At 40.1% G+C, this 25,944-nt stretch overlaps 1 protein-coding gene across 2 annotated transcripts in view; it reads right to left on the reverse strand.

The window, feature by feature from the left end:
* Positions 1 to 19,435: 19,435 nt before the first annotated feature.
* Positions 19,436 to 25,944, reverse strand: part of ATAD2 (ATPase family AAA domain containing 2) — a 74,795-nt gene continuing 68,286 nt past the window's right edge. For both annotated transcript variants that reach the window (XM_035696996.2, XM_025451057.3), the window contains exons 25-28: positions 24,409 to 24,804; positions 22,507 to 22,640; positions 21,069 to 21,197; positions 19,436 to 20,339 (exon numbers count right to left, since the gene is read on the reverse strand). In XM_035696996.2, coding sequence (XP_035552889.1) covers positions 20,295 to 20,339; positions 21,069 to 21,197; positions 22,507 to 22,640; positions 24,409 to 24,804 — 704 coding nt within the window. In that variant the 3' untranslated portion in view covers positions 19,436 to 20,294. The remainder of the gene's footprint in view (positions 20,340 to 21,068; positions 21,198 to 22,506; positions 22,641 to 24,408; positions 24,805 to 25,944) is intronic.

Raw genomic sequence — 25,944 nt, forward strand, 5'->3', positions numbered from 1 at the left:
CATCTATGCTGAAGCAAATGGTGGGTATTCATCCTTCCTGATGGCCGAGTAACATTCCATTGTATATATACCACATCTTCTTTATTGATTCATCTGTCGAAAGACATCATGGCTCCTTCCATAGTTTGGCTATTGTGGACACTGCTGCTATGAACATTGGAGTGCAGGTGTCCCAGCATTTCACTACATCGGTATCTTTGGGGTAAATACTCAGTAGTGCAATTACCATTCCCTCACTTTCAAATACAGCCCAGGTCCAGCAAAGTTTTAACAAACTTCTTTTTGACAATATTAGAAGTTAAAAGGGAATAGATTTTGTATAGAAGAAAAACATAATTATTGAGTGAAGTGCTTAGAAATATAAAAATCAGAATTTCTATCTCCTTTCATTCCTCACAATAACCCAAAAAAACAGAAAGACCATCGGGAAGGAGGAAAAGGGGAGTCAGAAATCCTATGGGAAATATGAAATCACTAAGATTTAATGACAAAGTTCTTTTGTTTCAAAATAATATGTATATGGTTCCTACTTCAATGATTTTTTTAGATAGGCTTTGAGAATATTATTTTTTAAAAATCTAAATCTAAAAACTCAAAACAAAAATCCTGCATAAAAATTTTGACAGCTTTGGGTATCTGGGTGACTCAGTTGGTTGAGTGACACTTGGTCTTGGCTCAGGTCTTGATCTCGGGTTGTGACTTCAAGCCCCCACGTTGGGCTCCGCGCTGAGTATGGAGGCTACTTAAAAAAAAAAAAAAGTAAAACATTTTGACTGTCTTCAATAAATGTCATTCTTAACCTACTCATAAAAACTTATTTTCTGGGACACCTGGGTGGCTTAGTAGTTGAGCGTCTGCCTTTGGCTCAGGGTGTGATCCCAGGTCTCACATCAGGGTCCTTGCATGGAGTCTGCTTCTCCCTCTGCCTATGCCTCTGCCTCTCTCTGTGTCTCTCATGAATAAATAAATAAAATCTTAAAAAAAAAACACTTTTTTTCCAAAGTATATCATCATATTTGTTTTGATCAAAGGAATTAAAGACCATCTTAATACCTCTTGAATACACCATAGGATATGGATTATATAAGCTGCAAAGATTATGTACCCCTTAAGACCCAAACTTGGCAACTACATAAAAATTTACATAAACATTTACTTAAAAATTAACTGTATGAAATACAGATCCCAAAAATGTAAATTCAAATGTATTTTGATTAGTAATCTAAATTAGCAGCTTCAGCCATTCAAATTTGGTTACTCACAACCACAAATATATCAGAGCAACAGGAGACAGTAAGATAGATCAGTAATATTATAGAAGCATTGGCTATTATTCAAAGGCTAGCATCACAGCTTTTTTCCCCCCTCAATTAAATGTAGTTTAAATTACCTTTGAGATTACATAGGATGATTTGGAAGGATTTTAATTTAGAAGAGATTTAGATGTAAAAGTGGATGTGTTACACTGGCTATAGGGCAACAGATATTTCCAAACACCTCCCTAAATTAATGAATATGATATTAGATTAAAACCTAGCTTAGGCACTGAAATTTTAACACTGCTAATGTTCAAATAAGTAGAGTCTCTTGAGCCCACATCCACAATGATGCAATGTATATAAAAAGGTTATTTCCTCAGCTACATTTGTAATCATTTTAGTAATGTTAAGAGTAATTCTATTTAAATATAAAGCCATGATTCACAGCAAATTAAGTCTCAAATAACCCATTTTTGTGCCCAATTAACAGTATTAGAAAGAAAATATAAATACATTAAAATATCACCTTTCAATCTTAATGTAAGTTATAAAAGGGAGAAAATCTTCAACATGAAGCACCTCACCTACGCTGTTAAGGTCACTAATAAAATAACTGTTAAACTTTATTCATATTTATTTTTAAAAACCTTGCAAGTATCACCAAAGGTGAAATAATTGCTACATCATTCATGAACTGTCCTCCAAATCCAGTGAAATAATAAGCTCGCTATAAGGGAAAGACATCTACTATTAACGAGTACAAGCACAGCACAAGCACATTTATGTTTTCAGCCTTAGCATATTTTCAAACCATCTGGCATCAATGCTACTCTGGTTCATCCAGCCTAGTCTGTTCAGAATTGAATACAAAACTAGAGCTACATGCACTTTGGGGAAACCAAAGAATAGCTCACATGTATAATAATGCTCTAAATGTGCAGCTCTCAACTAGTTTACACTTGAAATGTGTTTGAGAAGACATTTCTATGAAAGACATTAAAGCTCTTTTAAAAATACTAGAATGGTTCAAGAAATCTGTATGAATCATAGCTGTCATCAGGTACCCAAGTCTTACTTGATTTTTTTCTCATTTTAATCCTGATCATTACATAAAGCATTTGAAGAGGTACTTCTACAAAAGACTCACTCTTAAGTGAAATGCTATCATTTCTATATTGAACGAACCCAACACTTTACATTTTACTTTGCGTAAAATTAGTTAGCTTGGCCCTAATGCTTGGAGTAAGGAGAGACAGATTAGGAGGAAAAAATATTCATGAGGGCCCTTTTACATCCTGTGATGCATTATTGTCTTTGGCAGCACCCACATTTCTTTTGCCTGAAATCAAGAGTCAGAATTGCTCCTTAAGAAAATTGTTTAAACTCTATGGATATACTAAGGCCGTGTGAAAACCAACTCCCGTTCATCCTCACTGATGGCATAAAAACATAACGACTTTTGGGGGGATAATTTCTCAGAAACAAGGACAATCCATGTAACACCGTGTAAGACAAGTTAAAGCTTCCAGACAAAGACTGAGATGCAATGACCAACACCAACAAGTCTAAAGGCGCACTACCGTAGGGAAGGCGCGCGCGCGCGCGCACACACACACACACACACACACACACACACACAGTCCAAACCCACGAATAGGCACTAGTCCTGGAGGGAAAGCTGCTGCTTCCTCCCTGTGAACTCTATTTCCCAATCCTGTGATTTTCCTCCCTTTTCTGTTATATTCTCAACCTCCAAGAGAACTGCTTTTTCAAGTTACATGCAATCCCCACCTAATCACATTACAAACTATCAGCCTTTTTTTTTTACATCCCCCCCCCCCGCCCCTTAAAGATGAGCTCCTTCTGTTTTCAGCTCGGGGTGGGGGGGGGGGTGACGACAGAACAGCGCTGTAGGATCCGCACTCTGCCCAGCTCTGCACCGCACTCCTCGACCCCCCCCCCCCCCCCGCCCAGTCTCTCCCCGGAGCCGGTCACAGCTGGCCGCTCCGCTCAGCGCTATAACCTAAACTTAGGATATCCAACGGAGCCTTCTCTTCCAGTGGGGGTTCTGCTCTCTCCTTACTGTTACCTACAGCGGGGAGAGGTGGAGGGAGGTGCACGGAACAAAGAATTCCAAGTCCCTCTACCCACAACTTCAGGGTAAACCCCCAGGGGAAGGGCATCATCCGCCAGGGCTCCTCGCGCCCTCAGCCCCCGCGCCTTGTCCCCTCGCACCCCCTCCGCAGCCCTTCCTCCCTCGCTGAGACTGCGAGGCTGTTCCCGTTAGGCCCCGAGGCTCGGGCGAGTGCCCGGTGGGGCCTCCCTCGTCTCCCTCCTGCAAGGGGACGGGGACCGCTTCCATTCTCTTGAATGAACTTCGGAGTGCCAGTCTGCCTCTAAACGGAAGAGAGCTCGTCGGGACTCGACTCCGAGTCTTGCCCCCCAGGGGCGGGCACGGCCTGGCCCCGAGATGGGCGCCGAGCCTTCCGTCAAGTGGGGGGCAGCCCTCCCGCGGCGCGTTGCCCGGGGGCTCCGACGCCGACTGCGCTCGGCCCCGCAAGGGGGGTCTGCTCGCCGCCCCGGGGGCAGCACCCACCAGCCGGCGCGCGCCCCCGCGGGGCGGGCCTCCCGACCTCCGCCAGGACCCTCCCCGCGCCCCGCGGCGCCCCCCCGCCCCGGCGGCCGCGTCTTCACTCCGCTCCAGTCCCAAGTTGCTCGGTGCTCCCGTAAGAACAGGGGCTGACATGACTCCTCCCAGAGCCCCCCGCCAGCTCCCTCCACGGCCGCAGACACCCCGAGGGCGCGAGGGAACCTCAGGGGCCGTCCCTCGGCGGCGACTCCCCGAGGCCAGCAGGCAGGCGGGGTCCCTCCCCCTCGGGCGCCCCGCGCCGCGTCCTCCTCGCCAGCCGCCGCCGCCGCCGCCGCCGCCGGCGCCCTGAGCCCCCGGGGTCCCTGCCCCGGAGCCGCCTTCCCCCGGCCGGCCCGCGCTGCCGGTTCCCCGCGCCCCCCCCCCGCGGTCCCCCGGGCGTCCCGGCCCGCTCGTCCCGGAGCCCGCTCGCGCCGCTACCTGCAGGGGCCGCCGCGCCTCTCAGCGCCCCGCCGCCGCCATCTTGCATTTCAAACCGGCTGCACTTTTCAGGGAGTCAACTCTGACCTGTGAACCCTACACCCGGAACCGCTCGGCGGGCCGGCACACGGCCTCGGCAGCTCGGCGGGCCCCGCGGAGCGCGGAGGGTCGGGGGGTGGGGGTGCGAGGCGAGGCGCGCGCCCCAGCGGCCGACCGGGAGCGGGGAGGGAGGGAAGGAGCCGGCCGAGGCGGGGCCCTCCCGCGCGCACGCCGTCCCCGCGCGCCCCCACCCCGCTCCGCGCCGGGCTCTCGGCTCCCGGACCCCGCGGCTCCCCTGGGGTCCGACCCCGGCCTCTACCCTCAGGATTGGCGCACTGGGAGGTAGGGCGCCGCCCCGCCCCTCTGTCAACAGAAGCCCCGCCCCTTGCCCGCGGTGGCCCCGCCCCCTGTCAGCAGAAGGCCCGCCCACTCCGGATCGCGGAGCGGCCCCGCCCCCTGGTCGCGCTGGCCCCGCCCCCTGTCAGCAGAAGGCCCGCCCTCTCCGGATCGCGGAGCGGCCCCGCCCCTTGCGCTATCAACAGAAGCCTCGTCTTAACTCGGGTCGGTTCCCTCCTCCTGTCACTTGTGGGCCTGCCCTCTGGGCGCTCCGCCTTGCTACTGTCACCGCCGGACCTCAAGAAACGCCCGTTGTCAGCGTAAGCCCCGTCTCCCGGGGGCGTCCGCCCAAGCCCCGCCCCTTCATCGGAATCCCCGCCCACTGTCAAAAAGAAGCCCCGCCTGGCCGAGGCCCCACCTTCTGTCAACCTCCGCCCCGCCTCTTCTCGCCTGCGGGTCCCCGCTCCACCACAAACCGCAGCTCCACCCGCTGACACCGAAAGTTCAGTTCAGCCTCGCTTCCAACTGTCGTTGAAGACGGAGCCACCCTTTGCTCCCCTGGAACCCTCCTTTCCCCTCTTACGAGCCGCTCTGCTGAAAGGCTTCCTTTTCCAGCCGAGCTCTTCAAACCCGGACAGCTTCCATGGGCACTAGTCCTGCAGAGAGGGGGGCCAGCCAAGCACCCAGGCGTCACCGCCCCTCCTCACCACTCCTCCACCATCACTTTCAAAATTATGAAACGTGCAAACCAAAGGGATGAGAAATGTTTCACTCTCCAAGCCGCTCTGCACAGATTCATGAGCCTGGACGCTGGACCCTCTGTGCTTTGACAGCAATGCTTCCCTGAGCCACATTAATCCTAAAACGTGCAGTTGCTTAAAGTGAAAGCCTGATTGTTGAAATCAATGTACACCAGCTTCTTTATTTGTATGTTTCGTCTTAGAATCCTAGAACTTGGGGAAGCAGAAGCAAGCAAAGCTTGATGATCTTATAAGCAGAGTACTCAACCCTACCATACTCAACATCCCCGTATTTACAACATAAATGTAACACCACTTCACTCTCCTAGAGCTAAATTCACAGATAATGTAAACTACACAAATAAATTCAATAAACCAGTGTAATGTTATAAAGGTGGAAAAAGAGAAAGTTCGAAAATACTATACTAATATCAAGGAAAACAATAAAATATGTTTTGCACTGTGTAAACACTCTGGCCCCAATACGAGAACTACTGAACAAAAACTGCCCCCATAAAATTTCAGGACCCCCCCTAGGGGGCAGTACCGTGCCCTTAGGACTTCTTTCTGTGGAAAGGAAATGCTTCAGTTACAGAAATGCATTCTTTTGTTCATACATTTAACAGCTAGGTTTTTGAGCACCAGCGTCCACCAGGCACTGTGGGAGATGCAAAGCTGAGTCAGGTAACATTTCTGTCTTCAAGGAGGCTACAGTCGAGTAACCAAGTGAAAAACATGAGCATAAAAACATCAGTCAAAGGGAGAGGTGAGACGAGACCAAGATGGAATACAAAAAGAGATCCCTTTAAGGGTATGGACTGATGAATAGAAATCTCACCCTCTCCCTCTCTCTCCCTTTCTCCCTTTCCCTTCTTCTATCCCTCCTTCCCTTCTTTTTCTCCTCCTCCTCATCCTCTTAGTACCATTTTATAGAATCACCTCCTTCTCACTGTAAGCTGTCTGCCTGGTTCACTGCCCAATGCCAGCAGCCCAGAGTCCTCCCAATTTAGGGCCATGCCCACAGGGCAATTCTGTCCAGGAAAACAACTTCAACAGCACAGTGCTTAGAACAGTGTCCTTGGCTGAATTGCTGCCAATTATTTGGTATCCTTGTACAAAGCAAGACTGTTATCACCCTCAAAAAAAAAAACAAAAAAAAAAAACAAAAAAAAAAACCACACACACACACACACACACACACACACACAAAACCTGCTTGCAGACCCAAGCAATATGAATATATGTTTAGCATAGCAGATTGTGCCAGCCCACATAAATCTGTTTAGAGATCATGCTCACAGAGTAACTTGTTTTTATTAAAATAAACTCATTTGTAAAAATTGTAAATATGACTGATTTCAACAGCTGTGTGGCTCCAGAAGTAAGTTTTTAGCCATGCATTGGCACAATTAGAAGAGTCTAGATTTTTTATGCATATGTTTTGCAGTTTGTCATACACAGTCTGGTATGGCAAAACTTCAGTACTGCTAGAGATGAAAAGTTGTCCAGCAGGTTTTTAAAAAGCACAGCACTTTTGCTATTCAGAGCCTCTTCCGTATTTGGAACAGTGAAAAAAAAATATTTGTAGGAAATGAAGAGATTTGAATCAAAAGTTCTAAGCACTGGTGTCATCTGAAGAGGAATAGGCTTCCAAAAGCACTTTTTTGTAGTAGTTCCTTCTGTTATTATTTTTTTCCTTTTTCCTCTTTTGGTGACAAAGTCTTTAAAAACACACACACACACACACACACACGATACCTTGAAAACAGATCAGCCGGAAAGACGTCAAATGAAGAAGACACTTTAAAGTTTTAATTACAGGTAGATGAACTGAAGAATTTAGCCTTAGTGAAATACTCCCACAGCGCTCTCCAATGGCTAGTTCCGAAGGTAAACAAAAACGTTCAGGCTAAAGCTAGTTCAGACTGAACAAACTTCCAAAGTCAGTTTAGGGTCAAGTCATTTCCTATTCCTCTGAATGCTTGCTTTGTGAAAATAGGAATGTTGTTGATAATAACAACAGTAAAAACAAGGTAATATTCTTAGTAATGTTCTTCCCATCCCACTCTTCCCGTTTCTGTATCTAGCTAGCATAAGACTATAATACATACAGGACTATGAGACTGCAGATGCAAAACAAGAAAAACAGGAAAAATGGATTTCCCAGTGTTTATTCAAGGAGTAACATGTTGATGCACTTTTTCTTTTTTTTAATCATGGTGTCATCTGGGTTGGTTCAATCATTGCTATGTGGTCTATTTTCACCAAAAAGTTAGTGGCTATGTCAACACCATCTCTGGGAGGAAAAAAAATGGTGCCAGTGTTATCTGTTTTGACCTAAAATCTTGGGACATGAGTAACACTAGAGGAACACCCAACTAAAAAGCAGTCCTAGAGTGAGAAGATGAAATACTTCACTGTATTTCAAAGTCTTAGCAGAGGAGTCTAGGGCAGCAACTCTTAAATTTTAATGTGTGTGAAAATTACCGGTAACTTGTTTAAAATGTAAGTTCTCAGACTCTGCTCCTGGGAGAGTCTCTAATTCAGTAGGTCTGGGATGAGGCTATGAATCTGCCAGGCAGCTGGTGAGGCTCAGGCAAATGAACTGTAGGTTTACTTTGAGAAACAGTGATCTAGAAAAATGCTTATAATTGAGGAAAAAGTTATTGCATTCTTGTAGAACCAAAGGCTACAAGCCATCAAAAGTCATTATCTCTAAGAAGACATATTCATTCCTAAAACTGTCAGTTGGTTGGATATCAACACCGAAAGGGAAATTCTTCAGTCTTCAAGAACTTTTGGAGCACTGCAAATGTCCATCTTCCAGGAAAACCCACGCAGCTCACTAAACCCTGGGCACTTTAGATATACTATCTTGTTTTACCTTCCTGGGGTCTGTGTGAAGTAGTTGGTATTGCTTGAAGTTAACATAATGAGGATGCCAATGTTTGGAGAGGTTAAGCTGCCAGTCAGTTGCCCTGTGACCTACAAGGTAAAGGGTTTTGAACCCACCTTGACCAATCCTAAAATCTAATGAAGACGTTACATGCACTCCTTCTTAGAAGGACGGTATTGCATTAGCCAGGCTACAAGGGACACAGGATTTGAGAGCATTCTCTGGTGTTGGAAGTCAGACAGTCTTCTGTTCAAATCCCAGATCCTCTGCATCAGCAACTGTTGCTTCATAACAAACCCATAAAAATTTAGTGGCTTAAAAGCCCAAGCAGTTATGTAGCTCATAAACCAGTGGGTCAGCTGGGTGGTTCTGCTGATCTGGGCCAGGTTTGGTTGACCTTGACGGGATTCACTCATGCATCATAGTTAGCAGGTGGGTTGTCTAGAGGCTGCTTGGTCTAGGAGAGATTCGTTCATGTAAGCTGGCAGTTGGCTGATGGTCAGTGGATCATCTAGGTGCTGGCTCATCTAGGATGGCCTCAGTCCCCCTCCCTTGGGTGGTTGGTTATTGATCATAGGGTGACCACATGTGTCTCATCTTCCAATAGAACATAGCCTGGACTCCTTCACATGCACAGAGTTCTAAGAAATTGAGAAGCAATGTTTAAGACTTCTTATGGCTAGCCTTGGAACTGACACACTTGTCATTTCTGCCATGATCTACTAGTCAAAGCAAGTCACAGGGCCAGCCCAGATGCCACCTCTTGATGGGAGCAGCTGCAAAGTCACACTGCAAAGGATGAGGATACAGGAAAAATAAACAACCATGGCCATTTTTTTGTAATTGATTTTCCACAATAACTATATGACTCAACATAACTTTCTTTTTCTTTTTTTTTTCCTAAAGATTTTATTTATTCATGAGAGACACAGAGAGAGGCAGAGACATAGGCAGAGGAGAAGTAGGCTTCCTGTGAGGAGCCCAATGCAGGACTCAATCCCAGGACCCTGGAATCAAGACCTGAGCCAAAGGCTGCTCAACCACTGAGCCAGCCACCCAGGTGCCCCTCAAGGCAGGTTTCTTAACTTGTATTTCTACTCATCTTCAAAATGAAGATAATATTACAATTGTTGTGTCCATCTCAAAGAGTTGATAGTTCATGCAAAGGGCCTTAATTTTTCAGTAAATATTGGCCATGGCATGCTGATGCTGCCCTCTAGGGTCTTCCTAGCTTGAAAGTCTTAGGAATCTGTGTGGTAGAGAGAGTAGGCGTATTTTTTTGTGACCTCTTAGGGCAGGACTTTGGCTCTGATTTCCTCTGTTGATTTCATGCTGTTCCACTTAGCACTCTTCTGGTTGTGGTACAGAAACGCATTCAAGCTAGCTCAATAAAAGAAGCCAAAGCTACTGTTTGTTCCTGCATGTTCACGCCATTCTCTCCTCCCTTGACTCTCCTTTTCAAGACTCCTCTAGAACATGCCCCGGCCAAGTGGCCTTAGCCCTGGAGTCCAATATGACTGTTCAGCTTTGTTCATTAGAGCTAAATGGCCTGGTTCTCAGTGTCCCAATTCCAACATCTAAAGAGAGAATCTGCTTGGTCCAGCACATCTCTTCTTAAAAGGTTAGTTTAGTCTAATCTGCCATGGCAGGAGGGTGGGCAGTTTGGGGGGGAAGGGGCAGCTTTATGTGGGCAACAGAGGCTGTGGGCAGAAGCAGTTCCTTCAGGAGATGGCTGTGAGCCAGCAGGCACAATGATTCACATTTCCTGGACACAGGCAGCCTTCTCTAATATTTTAAATTACCTTCCCATCAAACAAAGTACACAACTTCAAGGACTTTATAAAAATCCATCTCCTCTCTGAACATCTCTTAATAAAGTGGAGGTAAGTGGCTATTTCTCCCACCCACTCACCAAAAAATCCTACCACATGCTTTCGCTGTAAGCAGAGGTATATTCATTTGCTAGGGCTTCCACAGATGGGGTGGCTTACACAGCAGAAATGTATTTTTCTCACAGTTGCAGAGGCTACAAGTCCGGAGGTCAAGGCAGGATTAGTTCCTTCTGAGGGTTGTAAGAAAGAGATCTGTTGCAGGTTTCTCTCTTTGACTTGTGGATGGCTGTCTTCTCCCAGGGTCTTCACATCATCTTCCCTCTGTACATGTCTGTGTTCAAATTCCTCTCTTGTAAGGACACCAATCACACAAGATTAGGGTCCACCCTAAAGCCCTCATTTTACCTAATTCCCTCTGCAAAGATCTTTTCTCCAAATAGTCACATTCTGACGAGGTTAGAACTTCCAACACAAGTTCTGAGGGGAGACATAGTAATTCAGCCCATAACAGCATCAAAATACTTATCATTGTACGCAATGTAAATTCTTATCTGAGCCTGTACTTTTCATTGCAACATCACTAGGTTTATCTACAGTTCTGCTTATCAGAATGCCCTAGAGTCCCTTAGAGCATCCAGTAACAACTTATTGACTCTTTTCATCTGTCATTTATAAATAAGCCTTATTTTTTATTTCATTTTATTTTTTAAGATTTTTATTTATTCATAAGAGATACACAGAGAGAGAGAGGCAGAGACACAGGCAAAGGGAGAAGCAGGCTCGATCCCAGAATCCTGGGATCAGGACCTGAACCAAAGGCAGATGCTCATCACTGTGCCACCTAGGCACCCCTATAAATAAGCCTTCTTCAAAGCTCCAAGTGGTCATACTGTGTACTTTTTGAAGGCACTTTTGAAAAAATTCTGTTATCAAAGAGCATTTTGTTTGTACATTGCCTAAGAAAATGGTTCTTGACCCTGGTTAGACAAAAGAGTCATCTACTGCTTTTAAACAATAGCTCCCCCTAGCCTCCCCCACCAGTTCTACTTCCAAAGATTCTGAATATTTGATTTAGGTTGGGATACAGGCACTGTGATTTAAAAAAACAAAAAACAAAAACCAGAAACCTTCCCAAATGATTCTAAAGTCAAGTCAGTGTTGAGAACCATTGGCTTCAGATAAAACATAGGGGAGGCAAACAACTCTTATAAAGCACCTCAACCTGCCAGGCACTGAGCTAGGCGCTTGCTCTATGATTTAATCTTCAAAACAATCCTATAAATATTAGTACTACATCCTCCATTTCTTTTTTTTTTTTTTTTGATTTGTTTATACATCCTCCATTTCCTAGACAAGAAAACTGAGACTCAAGAAGACTGCCTTAGTCAAGTCCCATAAGCTGTGGAACCAGAGGGTTTATTCAGGTTTAAATATTGGGTAGCAGAAGCCTGGACAGAGCTGGAGGTTGGTCAGGCCTTTTCCATTGAGGAGACAGCACAGAAAAACAACAATTTCTAGCCACCTAAAAACAAGCAGATCTGTCTTACTTTCACACTGATTCTTCCATCACAGGCTCAACAACCATCAAGGAAATATTTCTATTTTTCAGAATAGACGAAGCTATAACAAACCCGCAATAAATCTCAGTTTAACATATTGTGATTTATTTCTTACTCATTAAGTTTTCTTATAGCTCTCAGTGACTCTCTGGGTCAGCTCCTACCAAACCGTTACTCAGGGTGCTAGGCTGCTCCCTCTTTTTGGCTATACCTTTTGGAATACATGTCTTCTAGGTTGCTCAGACAGGGAGGAAAAGATATTTCTACCAGCTGTTAAATGTTTCGGTTTACAAGTGACACATGGCACTTCTGCTTAGAGCTCTTTGATCAGCCCTAATCACAGGAAATGTAGGAGAGTACAAGGACATTTTGGTGAGCAGCAAATGTCTCTGTCCTATTACCGTAACAAAAGAGATCTTTTTTGGAGAACATGTTGAAGAAGATTGAAAGCCATGTTTTGACTCCACAGGCCCTCTTTTTCCACTGCATAGTGAAGTCTACGATCCATTCTTCTGTAAAGGCAAACTTAAGTTCTTAACTGAGGTGTGAGGAACTTTAGGTGTGTTCACATGTAATTTTGCCATATTATACATTTCTTAGGGGACAGGGATCATATTTCATTTTTCTCTCTCCTAATGCATTGTACACAGTAGAGCCTCGATAATAGTATGTATGTACACAGACACATAAATTCAGAAAATATTAATTGGAGGGATGCTGGGGTGGCTCAGCGGTTGAGCATCTGCCTTCGGCTGGGGTCATGATCCTGTAATCCCGGGATCGAGTCCCACATCAGGCTCTCTGCATGGAGCCTGCTTCTCCCTCTACCTCTGTCTCTGCCTCTCTCTCTGTGTGTCTCTCATGGATAAATAAATAAAATCTTAAAAAAAATATTAATTGGACAAGACAGACATAGTCTCTGCTTTCATGACTATAATTAGAATACTCTAATAATAACATACTGGTTTTGTGTCTTGTTATTTGCAATGTATTTTAACTATACCATTATCTCATCTTAATTATGAATGCCATAAATTGAAAATAGAGACCAATTAGCTTGGGCTTCTCGTTAATTTCTCAGCTGTTTTGTACGTCAGATATTTTATTATCTACCTCCTTACACATTTCTTTCCTCCGTTTCGTAGCTGGATGAGTGAGAGTTATGTCATTTATAGCTAGCAAGGTGATACAATGCCATGCTTATGTTATGCATGTACCAAGAGTCACACACCTCTTTTCTGATCATGCAGAGATATGCAGACTTTTAACAACTTTTTTGAGATATACTTGCCCAAAGACAGTTGAAGGACAATATAAAAATTAAAGAACTACATCATTTTCTCCTGATTTTTCCCCTCCTTTAGATACTTCACATTTCATAACTAAGAATTATAGCTTAAAATCAACTTTAACATTTTTAATATTTTCATTACCAAAGAAATACAATCACTTTGCAGAAACTTAAAATGACAACAACAGAGGTAAGAACCCATTTATGGTTCTCCCTAACTACTATTAGCATTTTGGTGTATTTCTGGATTAGCCTATTTTTAGATGAAAGAATATATGTTATCTTTGTTTCTTCTTCTGCAAGGTTATTTCATATAAGAATACTAGAAAACTGTCATTTTGGATAGACATTTTCATTGGGATTATATTTCATGCAACAGCTGTGAGGTGAAAGTTCATAAAATACCAGGGAATTCATTTGAGTGATGATGGTAAATTGCATTTCCTCCCTAGTGGGGTGGGGAAGGAGACTTAGGAAAAATTTGAGGAAGAAACAGAAAAGAGACATATGCTGTGGTCCTAAATATAAAACATGTAAATTGAATGAAAAAAAATAATTATAGAACATAAGATTGGGGTAACTTATTTTTCTTCCTAAATAATTAAAGCAAAAGCTTGTGTCTTTTTTTAAGACCCTGATTTTCCTAAATATTCGCCACAGTAAATAGCTATAATTAAGATTCATCACACGTAATCAGTTTCCAAATTATTTCATGAATACATTATCTATTGCAACAGGCCCCCTCCTTTTTTCCCCCAAGTCAATCTTCAAGCAAGTTGAAGTTTCACAATGGTCCTTTAAACCAATATTTGTAGCTCACAATGTCTGCATGTCCAGGGTGCCCATTTTTGGCACTCCTCGATCCAGTAAATGTTTTAGTCTCATATATTTTGGATGTTTAAATCACTTTGATTTGGCATGTGGTCTGAAGGTAGTGGTATTCCAAGAGCCCTCTCACTGCATGTTAAGTGCTGTTCTCTGACTCTCAGCCAGAATTCGGATGTTGGCAGGGTTGATTGCTCAAATGTAGTGATTTCATTTCCAACCTTTGCATACTAAAATTACATAGCCCAAACATGAAGCTTCCAGATTTTTCCTCTTGAAAACAGAATAATTTAACATTGCTACAAAATAATAAAGACAATCTTTGAAATGGGAATACATTTGGAAATTGTTAAGCTGTCGCAATAATGAGGAAATTAATGCTGGTCTGTGAGGTTCAATAACAGCTCAGAAACAAAAAAAAATTGTCATTGTTGTTTAGGGAATTTCATATTTTTCTTTTACTTTATAAAGGGAGTGTCATAGATTCGGGTCTCCCTAAAGCAGATCCTGAAGAAAGGATGTGAGAGCAAGTGGTTATTTGGGATGTGATGCCAAGAAGTACAGGCAAGGGAGAGAAGTGAGACAGGGAAGGAAGGTAGTGGTAGAGACAGTGCAGTTTCAAGCAGCCTAGGCTTGGATAACGCTGTTTCAAGATCTAGGGTTCAAACCCAGTGGAGACTAGAGACAAAGTGTAGAGCACATCCCAGGAGCAAGGGAACTAGGGTGTTATTATTCATCAGCTTCTACCTATACCTCATTGGAGTTATTCCCAGGGATGTTATATCTTGTCACTTCCAGCCTACATCCAGCATGGACCACGAAAACACCCTCAGGTGGGGTTAACAGATGTTGGCAGGAGGTTGCCAGTGGCACATACCAGGATGTTGACTGCGGAGAGCGTATGAGTAAGGCACCACCATAGTGTCTGGTTAGGGAAGGTAGTTAAGAACTTAAGTTTCAATCAAACACACCTACTAGAGTCCTGCTTTCGCCTGTGAAATTGAGTAAATTACCTAATCTATCCATTTAATTTTTAAAGTGAAAATAACATATTTTACCTCGTAGGGTCTTTGTAAGGATTAAATATTGCATACAAGGTGAGAGTTCTCCATACGTATCAAAGAACTGACTCAAACACACATTAGAAATTATGTTAGTAAATTGTGACTCAGCCTTTATGACAGACAACTCTTGGGGTGGCTTTTGGTTTTGCCCTTCCTTTTCCTTGTAATGGTGATTTTCTTCAACAATGTCTAAATTATGTGACCCTAGCCTCTGGCCATAGGGGGAACATCAAGACTAATCCAATTCTTTGATGGGGGAATTTTGAAATCTAAAATGGAGTTGAAAAAAAAAAAATAAATAAATAAATAAATAAATAAAATGGAGTTGAGGCGCCTTGGTGGCTCAGTCAGTTGAACATCAGACTTCTGATTTTGGCTTAGGTCATGATCTAATAAGGGTTTTGGGATTGAGCCCCATGTTGGGTTCTGCTTCTCCCTCTCCTCTGCCCCTTACCCCACTTGTGTGCTCTCTCCCCAAAATATGTAAATCTTTAAAATATAAATAAAATGGAATAAAAAATAAATAAATAAAATGGAATCAATGAACATGGGGGTGTCTCTGTTGTGTTACATTAATGGCAACTATTTTAAAAATTCTTGCAAGAGCTTGGAGCAGTTCTGATTCTCTCCACTGACTTTTGGTTGTATTGACCATCCATGAGGTAACTTACATTCTTTTAAAAATATGCCTTTTTGCTAAAGTTAGCCAGAGAGAATTTCTGTTGCTTGCAACCAAAAGAATCTAAACCAGTAAAATCCATCTGTTCTTAATTCAACACTTCAACTGATGACTGCTCTCTCATCAATATTTATATATAAACATAACTTAAAAATACATATAAAACAATTACATATAAATTATATATTTTTATGCACAAACATAACACATTAAGTATGTAAATATTATCTTATATATGTGAATATTCCAGAGCTAGCAAAAAACAAAAATGAAAAGCCCTATCACCTTTCAGTCTTTTCAGTCATTGTTACTGATGATCTGTATCATCAGTTGCAAAGCTAAGATATAATTATTAAATGGGTTTCAATTTCATGAGAATGCCCAATATGTGGACTAGTAGCCAACTGAAATGAAAATCTGTTTTGTTTTGTTTTTTTTAAAGATTTATTCAGTTCAGAGAGAGCAAGTGAGCAAGGGGGAGGGATAGAAGGAGAGAATCCTAAAGCAGATTCCCCACTCAATGCAAGACTTGATATCATGACCCTAAGATCATGACTGGAGCCCAAACCAAGTCAGGATGCCCAACCAACTGAGCCATTCAGGAACCCCCCAAATATGCTTTTTTACAGCATAGGAGCTGGATAAATCTAACAGCAGTAGCTTCTAAAAATATAATCAAAATAATTATGTATCTTTTAAAAAAATTAGATGCTATTAGCTAGATCCTACTCTTTTTCTGAGGCATGGGCCTCCATTTTCAACTTCTTATCTTCCCATTCTGCTCTTAATCTTCTGCTTTCCTTATCCATTACCCATTTGACCAAATGATATTTAGCATTGACAATGGGTATTATGTAAGTGCTGGATCTATAATCATAAAACAAAATAGTTCCTGATTTATAAAGCCTATAATCTCATGGTGAGACAGATGTTAAGTAAACACTGTAAAATAATTGTTACAAATTATAAAAATGTCATGTATTAAATGGAAGATTAACATAGTAAATCTCATTTAGATTAAAGGGGCTATTGGGAAAACTTCTCAGACTTTTATGCTGAAATGAAGGATAGGAGTTAGACATGCATTGGTGGAGGGAAAGGCATTCTATACAAACAGAATAGCATGTGGAAAAGCCCAGAGGTAGGAAAAAATAACACTGAGTAAGAGCAAATGATATCAGATCTAAGATCCATAAGAGTATTTTGACTACTGAATGGAGAATTAATGGCAGGGCAAGAGTAGAAGCAAGGCAAATCAGCAAGCTCTTGCAGTATAGGCATGTGATTATGAGTCGAGAGCTAGCGGAAGAAATGGAGAATTGTGAGGTATTTGGGAGGCAGAATACAAAGACGTGGTGATAAGCCGGAAGCTGAAGGAGAAGGAAGCTTTAGGTTTCTGGCTTCAGCATTTGGTTGGATAGTAGTAGCATTTATTGATAAGAGGAATTCTGAAGGAGCAACAGATTTCAGGGAAAGATCAAGATATGGTGTTTGTCTCTAGTTCAGGAAAGGTCATAAAGATTTGTCTTTATTTTCTATGAATTTTATAATTTTAGGTCAAATTTGGGTCTTTGATCCATTTGTGTTAATTATCATATATGGTGTGAGGCAGAGGTCCAACCTCATTCTTTTGCATGTGGATGTCCAGCTTTCCCAGCACACCATTTCTTGAAGAGACTATTCTTTTCCCATTGAAGGATCTTGGACATCATTTTCAAAAATCAACTGACCATAGATTAATGGATTATTTGTTGACTCTCAATTCTATTTTATTGATCTTGTATCTATCCTCTACGCCAATACCATACTGTCTTACTGATGTAATTTTGTTACTTTTGAAATTGGGAAGTAGGGGTCTTCCAAGTTTCTCTTTTTTCAAGATTGTTTTGGCTATTCAAGGTCCCTTGCAATTCCATTATGAATTTAGGATAGACTTTCCCATTTCTGCAAACAAAGCCAGTGGGATTTTGATAGGTATTATACTCAATCTGTAGATTGCTTCAGTGAATATTGCCACTTTGACATTTAGTCTTCCAATATGTGAATATAGGATAACTTCTCATTTATTTAGGTCTTAATTTTTTTCCAATATATTTTTTTAAAGATTTTATCTATTTATTCATGATAGACACAGAAAGAGGCAGAGACACAGGCAGAGGGAGAAGCAGGCTCCACACAGGGAGCCCAATGCAGGACTCGATCCCGGGTCCCCAGGATCACACCCCGGGCCGAAGGCAGGTGCCATACCGCTGAGCCATCCAGGGACCCCCAGGGTCTTAATCAGTGTAGAGAGTCTTGTACTTCCTTGGTTAAATTTACTCTAAGATGTTTTATTATCTTAGATGCTCTTATAAATGTTCATTGCTAGTGTATAGAAATACAAATGATTTTAATGATCTTCTATCCTGCCACTTTTTTTTTTTTAAGATTTTATGTATTATTCATGAGGGGCAGAAAGAGGGGCAGAGACTGGCAGAGAGAGAAGCAGGCTCCCTATGGGGAGCCTGATGAGGGAGGGACTCGATCCCAGGACCCTGGGATCATGCCCTGAGCCAAAGGCAGCTGCTCAACCACTGAGCCATCAAGGCATCCCATCAACCTTATTTTTAAACCTTTAGTCTAGGTGAGAAATGGTATTCCAATGTGGTTGGATGAATTTATTTATGGATTTATTTATTTATTTATTTATGAAATGACTGAATGTGAGACAGAGAGAGGCAAAGACACAGGTAGAGAGAGAAGCAGGCTCTCTGCGAGGAGGCTCTTGCGGGACTCAATCTCAGAACCCCAGGATCATGACCTGAGCCAAAGGCAGAGGCTCAACCACTGAGCCACCCAGGTGCCCCTATCCTGCCACTTTGCTGAATTTATTAGTTCTAATAGATATTTTGTGAATTCTTTAGGATTTTGTACATATAAAATCATGCCATTTGTGAATAACTTTACTTAATCATTTCCAATTTGGGTGCCTTCTATTTCTTTTTCTTGCCCTAATTACTATAGACTGATTGTATTTTAAGCAACAAATGATAAACATTCTAGGCTTGCAATTTCAGCATGATTTTGTGAGTCTACATAGAAAATGTAGATCTATTACTTCCCATGTCTGCAGACAGTACATCATGAAAAGGACAAGGAGCACATTCATCTTTGTAGCTAATGAACATATACCATATCAAGATTCAAGTGTCAACAGTATTTTAAACCATACACAGTAATAAAACAGATTTTGTACTTGTTTTGCATTAGATTATCTTTAGTATGCTTTAAAATAATTAAAAAATAGAAAAGTTTGAGAAGCATTTTTTACTTTTAAAATTTATTACAGAAGCTATATATACGAAATGAAATCCTAGTTATAAAAGATGTATCTGGAGGGATGCCTGGGGAACCTGTTTTTTCTTCTGCCTATGTCTCTGCCTCACATGAATAAATAAATAAAATCTTAAAAACCTTAAAAAACCCCACAAAAGATGTATCTGGAGTAAGTTATAATAATCTTCAATAAAGAATGAGTATGTGTGTATACATAAAGGCAGAAATACACTACTTAAAATTTTTTCAGTGACCAGCATTGCTTTATGCATTATATAAGTGGGTATCTATTAATTAAGGTATCTAAATTATTAGGTTTTATAAGGCTTTAAATAAAATATCCACATAAATCAACAACAAAAGGTAACTCAATTCTGTAACTGTTTTATTAAAAAAATTTTTCTCGAAACTGTTTCAAAATCCAGAATCTCTCATGAGATCATTATCTCCTATGCCCCTTGAAAAAAGTTTCCAACTATTTTACAAACTAATATTAGAATGTCTCTGTAAAAAAAAAACAACACAAGAGAATATGCATGGCAGTGAACAGTTTTATTGCTTTAAGAAAGAAATGTATTTTTGATATCATTAATACAAAATTTATAATATTTATATTTATATAATTGTATATAAAAGCTATCTACAGTATATAACCTAAACACAAATTTAGAAGGATATAAAGCATTTTCAAATATAAAACTTTTGTGCTATTAAAGATATTTAACAAACTAGTTATTAATACATTTGCTGTGTGTATAATCATAAAAATAAACCGAAATATATTTAAAATCTTTATTAATCCAAATGAGAATTATAAAAATGTTTATGTAAATTTTGACATTCAAGTACAGAAACTGTTCGGGGGGGGGGGGCTTTCCACAAAGTATGACTTGAACCCTAGCTTTTAAGTAAACAGAGAAAGAAAGCTCAAGGCAAATGGGAGATGGGCACTGAAAAAAAGGAGAACAAAAAGGGTGGCAAAGACACAAAGATACAATGGCTAAGTAAATTTCTAGTCCAATACATGAAACTATTTTTAGGAAGGAAAAGCCTTAAAAGTGCTTAAAACAAAAAGGATGTCAATGTCACTAATTACTCTTACGTGCCATAAAACATTAGTTATCAAAATAACTTTTAAGAGTTGGCCATACTTCAACTATTGATATGCTACAGAATTACTATCACTACAGTGCCCTGTTCAAAGTTCCAATATTTATTAGTTATCTCTGTAATTTATCTTACACATGTACATAAATACCAAGAAAGTTTAAATATTTTTATTTACTATTTTAATCTTAAAGATGCAGGATTTTTGTCTTGCATCAGTTCTACGAACATAACAAAGGTAAATTAAATAGCAACTAAATATAAAGAACATTTGATACCATGACATCATGATCTGGAACAACTGAAGTTTTCTACCTCTTGCTCCATTTTCTAGATAAAGGGTACAAAGGAAAAATAGTAACTTTCAGGATGAAAAAAGTTGAAAAAACATGACTCTATTACTATTTTTTTTAAGTCAAACTCAAGAATATTATTAACTCATTTATATATCTGAGAGTGAAAACAGAAATTTAGTTTAGTATTTATGACTGTTACATAAAATTGATACCACCAATGGGACTTCATTATTTTAAATCCTCTTGAAATGAGTCTGAGATACGTTCATCTTATGTTAAGTTCAAGTAGTTATTATAATCAAGTCACTGGTGTATTTTTAGATATTAATATTTTGTAATTTGTAGGTACTAATATTATATACATATATACTATGTAGGTAACATAGTAACATAGTACTCTTAGTAGGTATATTAATTACTATGTATATTATATACTAGCAGGTACTAGTAATAAGATCTATTATTATACTGTTATCATCCATTATCTTAGTACTAATGCCCACTATACAGCAAGATTAAGTAAAGACACATGGGTCTTTCTTAAGTCTATCTTAAAAAGGAGCTCTTCATTAATACATACACAATATAGAGACTTTTTTATAGTCTGATACTATAGTTCCAATGTTTATTGAAGAAACACCAAACTTGATTTTTAGAAGTACAGAACTTAGCTGTATCTACAAATAATTCCTAGTCTTTATATTAAAAAATAGTCTTTAAAAATTCTTATAATCTTATTAACTTCTTATATAGATTAGTTTACCTGAATAAGTCTTGTTTTGTCATAGTCCATGCGATGCTGATAAATACACTGGCTGATTACTGCATATAAATTTTCCAACTGAAAAATATTGTATTCTTGACTTTTTTTAACAACAGTCTTCAAAAGATTCTAAAAGAAAACACGAGTGTTTACACATGTGAGAGATAAATTCTGTGAGATATTCTGTAGATTTTGGGAATTTTTAGCATATAAACCAGAGAGATGGCACACCTAATTATCTGATGAGACATGGTGACCTCTGATAATGGCTCTGATATTTCGCAGTAGTTAACCATCATTTTATGATCCTTATCTTTGCCCTGGGTAACTCTCAACCTAAAAACTATAGCTGAGGAGGTGGCCAATTTCAATTTTAGCCATAAATCTCTATAGACAAATTAAATATAATCTCAGAGTAGATTAATAAGGAGAAAAGCAACATTTTTTTTGCAGGGTATTTTATGGCACTGCAGGTACATTGTAATGTGGAAAAAAAAGAGATAGTACATAAAAAATGAACCACCTCACTACTTCAATTCTTTTTAAGATTTAGTTATCTATTTTAGAGAGAGAACACGAGTGAGGGAGGGGCAGAAGGAGAGGGAGAGAAAATCTTAAGCAGACTCCCCACTGAGCACAAAGCCTATGTGAAGCTTGACATGGAGCTTGATCTCACAACCCTGAGATCATGACCTGAGCCAAAACCAAGAGTAGGATACTTAACCAACTGTGCCATCCAGGTGCCCGTTCTTTTTCTTATAAAAGACTTTTCCATTTACTCAGTGTTTAATGATTGAAATGGACTTACTATATTTCTGTGACTCTTCAACCTGGTCCTATGGGGATATATGCCATTACCTCTCAGTTAACAACAACAAAAAAATGCCATTATGGTTGAGTAAATACCAACTAAAAATGGTCACTGGTAATGGTTAAAAAATAATGTATATGGGAACCTGGGTAGCTCAATCAGTTTAGTGTCCAACTCTTGGTTTTGGCTCAAGTCATGATCTCAAAGGTCCTGAGACTGAGCCCTATGCCACCAGGCTCCATGCTCAGTGAGGAGTCTGCTTGTGATCTCTCTCTCCCTCCCCACTATGTTTGCTCACTCTCTAAAACAAATAAATCAATCTTTAAAAAAAAAAACAAAACCTAATACATAGGATCAATAATGCAGACAAGTATGTTAAAAACCAGAATATCAACACATTAGTCATCTCCAAACACTGCTTTTATGAAAGTTATTCTATACCAAGTTTAACTTTTCATAAGAGATTATTTATTCCATGTCAAATTGACACAGTGTACTATCACAAGTCCATTTTTGGTGGGTTATGTTACTAATCTGCATAGCAAAAGTATTATGATTTCAATTCACATACTTTTATTTTTTATTTCTTTTTTATTTATTTATTCATTTATTTTTCAATTTACATACTTTTAATCGCTCATGGTCCACAACAAGTGAGGGCGTAGGCTGGGAAAGAATTGCTAAAGCCTTTTCAACACTGATCAGCTGCTGCTGCTCTACTTGGGAACGTCTAGCTCGAGTCATTCGCAGAATACACATTTCTAGAATGAAAAGTTAAATAACTATTATTTGGTTCACAGACATTACGATTAAAATAAACATTAGGCAGATTAAATAGCAGGACTAAAACAAACACCAACTCTGGCGTATTGGGTCTGCTGTAAGATTAAGATGCTGCTACTTCTACTCTTAAAAAAAGAGAAGTACTTCTTAAATGGAGTATTTCAAAAGATCCTCAACAGGATCCTTTGCACAGGATTACTTCAGCATGAGATTCATAGAATGAAAAAGCTGGAAGGGACCTCAGTAATCTAGGAGTTGCAAACTACCACTCATAGGCCCAATCTGCCCTACTGGTATACATGAAGTCTTATTAGAACACAATCATGCCCATTTTACATGTCTGTGTCAATGTGGCTTTTCTAACAGAGTTGAGTAGTTATGACAGAGATTGTACCACTAAATCTTTATTATCTGTCCCTTTACAGAAAAAGTTTGCCTATCTCTGATCTAGAATAATCCATGCTGGTAGATAAGAAAAATGAGGCCAAGAGTGGTGAAGAGACTCTTCTAAGGTCAATGTACCTAACTGTTGTAAGAGCCAAAGTAAGAACTGAAGTATGCTGATATGTAAACAAATATCTGTCCCCCATTAAATAGTGTCCTTTAAAAAAAAAGATAATGATAAAAAAAAGATAATGATAAAGGAAAAATAAAACAATTCTGAACCTAAAGAAAACATACTACATTATGTAGCCAGAGGATTAACATTTAAAATACCCATATTGGAAAGACTATATCCTAGTCCATTCTGTTATGATTTTTTTTTCATTCTGCTAGGATTATTCAAACACACTTGAACTCATTTTGAGGAAGTCCTTGAAAAAGATTTGCCTATAGTCTATAAGCCACTGAAAAAAACCAGTCTCATTAACACTGTCAATACTTGTTTTTGACCAAAACAAATTTTTAATTGTTACCCCTCTTTTTGCTTTATAAGACTAATGCTTGACTTTTCCAAAACCCAAACAAATCTACTGCTAAAGATCTAAAAAGATGCAGATAGAAGACAATTCTAAAAGACAAACTTTGGGAGAAGGATCATTAGAATGGATAGAAGGATCATAAATAATCTTGGACTTAACGTATAATAGAAACAGAGCAATGATCGGAGTAACATTTGTTCTATACCACTCAGCCAAAATTAGAGAATCGCTGATCTTGCTTAAAAAGAAGAGGGTATCCTGCCAGTTTTTGAAAACTGTATAGCCAAGCACTTTGCTACATGCTTTAAATGGATTATTTAAGTTTCAAAATATCTGATTACCTGACCACTATCTACCCCAATTTTGCAGAAGTTAGAAAATAGAGCATGATTCGTCAAGACCTTGCCCAAGGTCACAAGTTACTGAGTAGAGGACTAGCACTCAAATCCAGGCCTATTGATGCCACACTGTGCTTTTAACAACAGTGATTTATAAGCTCAATAGTTATTAAGATAATACTATTTTTCCTAATTAACACCTACATTCTGGAAGACAAGAAAAAGGAATAAACTGAGATAGTAATTAGTCATTTAAGAACTTTGAGTGAAACCTCTTTTTAAAGATTTGAGAGAGAAATGGGGGGGAGGGAGAATGAGCAGGAGGGGAATAGGGAGAGAATCCCAAGCAGACTCAGAGCTGAGTGAGGAACCTGATATAGGGCTCAATCTCACAACCCTATGATTGCCATCTAAGCCTAAACTAAGAGTCAGGATGCCCCAAAACATCTTTTAAAATTAAAATTAGTAAATTGCTTGAGACTTACCCTTTGCTTCATTTTCATTAGAAATATCTATTATCTGAGAACCAGAAGCATCTCCATTGCAAACAATTTTATCTTTCCTCACTTCTGTGCATGCTGTGGTCTTCTCAGATTCTTCAAGCTCATTCTCAATACCACAAATACTTGAATTCTTATTCCTCAATTCGATTCTGCTTTCAGAGGCATTTTGGTGTTTCTCATTTTCTTCCACTGAGGACTCTCCTGTGTTTCCAGTCTCATTGTGGTCTACACTTGTATCTTGATTTTCCTCTGTATCACTCTCAATTTTGTCATCTGTGGTATTCTGGCTCTCATCTTTCACCTGTGAAATCCTCCTTCGTTTTGTTATGGTGCCTAAGTACCACTTTGACTTTTTGCGGATTTTTCTCTTCAACTGAGCTTCAAAAAATTTAAGAAAACGATAAAAGGACATTTGACAATTTTCCAAGTAACTGGGGGGAAAATACCTCCTGAGATATAAGAGGGTAGAGTTTGAGAAACTGCTGTAGTTTTGTATGGCTGAACACAGAAACAAGGGTAGAAAGTACTGTGAGAAGGCAGAGTAGTAGGCAATAATGTGTCATTCTAAGGAGTTTGAATTTTATCTTGAATAATTTCAAGGAGGGCAATGATATGAATCATCCGATGACTCTAATTCAACAATCACTGTGGCAGGAATACAAGGAATGAACTGGAGGAAGGGTAAGGCTAAAAATGGCCTATACTTACTGAGTGCTTACCACATAGTGGGGACTCTTCTAAGCTCTTTACGTATGTACTGACTCCCTGAAATTTCACTTTCACCTGATCAGGTTTGCTATCATTATCAACATCCTTTTATAGATGAAGAAACTAAGCTATCCATAGATGAAACATTCTGCCTGGACCAGATACAGAATGACTACACTGTAATATTCTGTTTGGGAGATTCACTCATATGGCTGCTGCATGTGTTTAGTCATTCTCACTGTTGTTTAATAATCTATATTTTCCCAATCTGCTGTTGTGGGCATTTGGGTTGTTCCCAGTTTTGGGCTATTAAAATATTGGTTCTAAGAACATTCTTGTACATGTATTTCAGTGAACACAATGTATGCAGTCCTGCTGGATATATAGCTAGGGATGGACTGTTTGAGAGGAGACATTTTCCATGTTCTCAATTTCCACACACACACACACACACACACATTTGCTCAAAGCTGATTTGACCAAGAACACCTGCTAGTACAGGTTCCTTGCTCATTTGCTATTCTCATCCTCCCTTTTCTAATTGCCTCCTTCCATTTTTACAAAGAAGGGCTTACCCTACCTATCTTAAATCATTTACTCCAGGAGACAAACATGCAATACAATAAAGGAATGTTCCAATCCCAGCAAAACATACACAAATAGAGTTTTAAAAATTCTGTTTAAAAGCATCTGAGATCAGGGCAGCCCGGGTAGCTCAGCGGTTTAGCGCCGCCTTCAGCTCAGGGCCTGATCCTGGAGACCGGAATTGAGTCCCATGTCAGGCTCCCAGCATGGAGCCTGCTTCTCTCT

Source organism: Canis lupus, chromosome 13 (genome assembly GCF_003254725.2).
Source record: "Canis lupus dingo isolate Sandy chromosome 13, ASM325472v2, whole genome shotgun sequence".
Classification (NCBI taxonomy): Eukaryota; Metazoa; Chordata; class Mammalia; order Carnivora; family Canidae; genus Canis; species Canis lupus.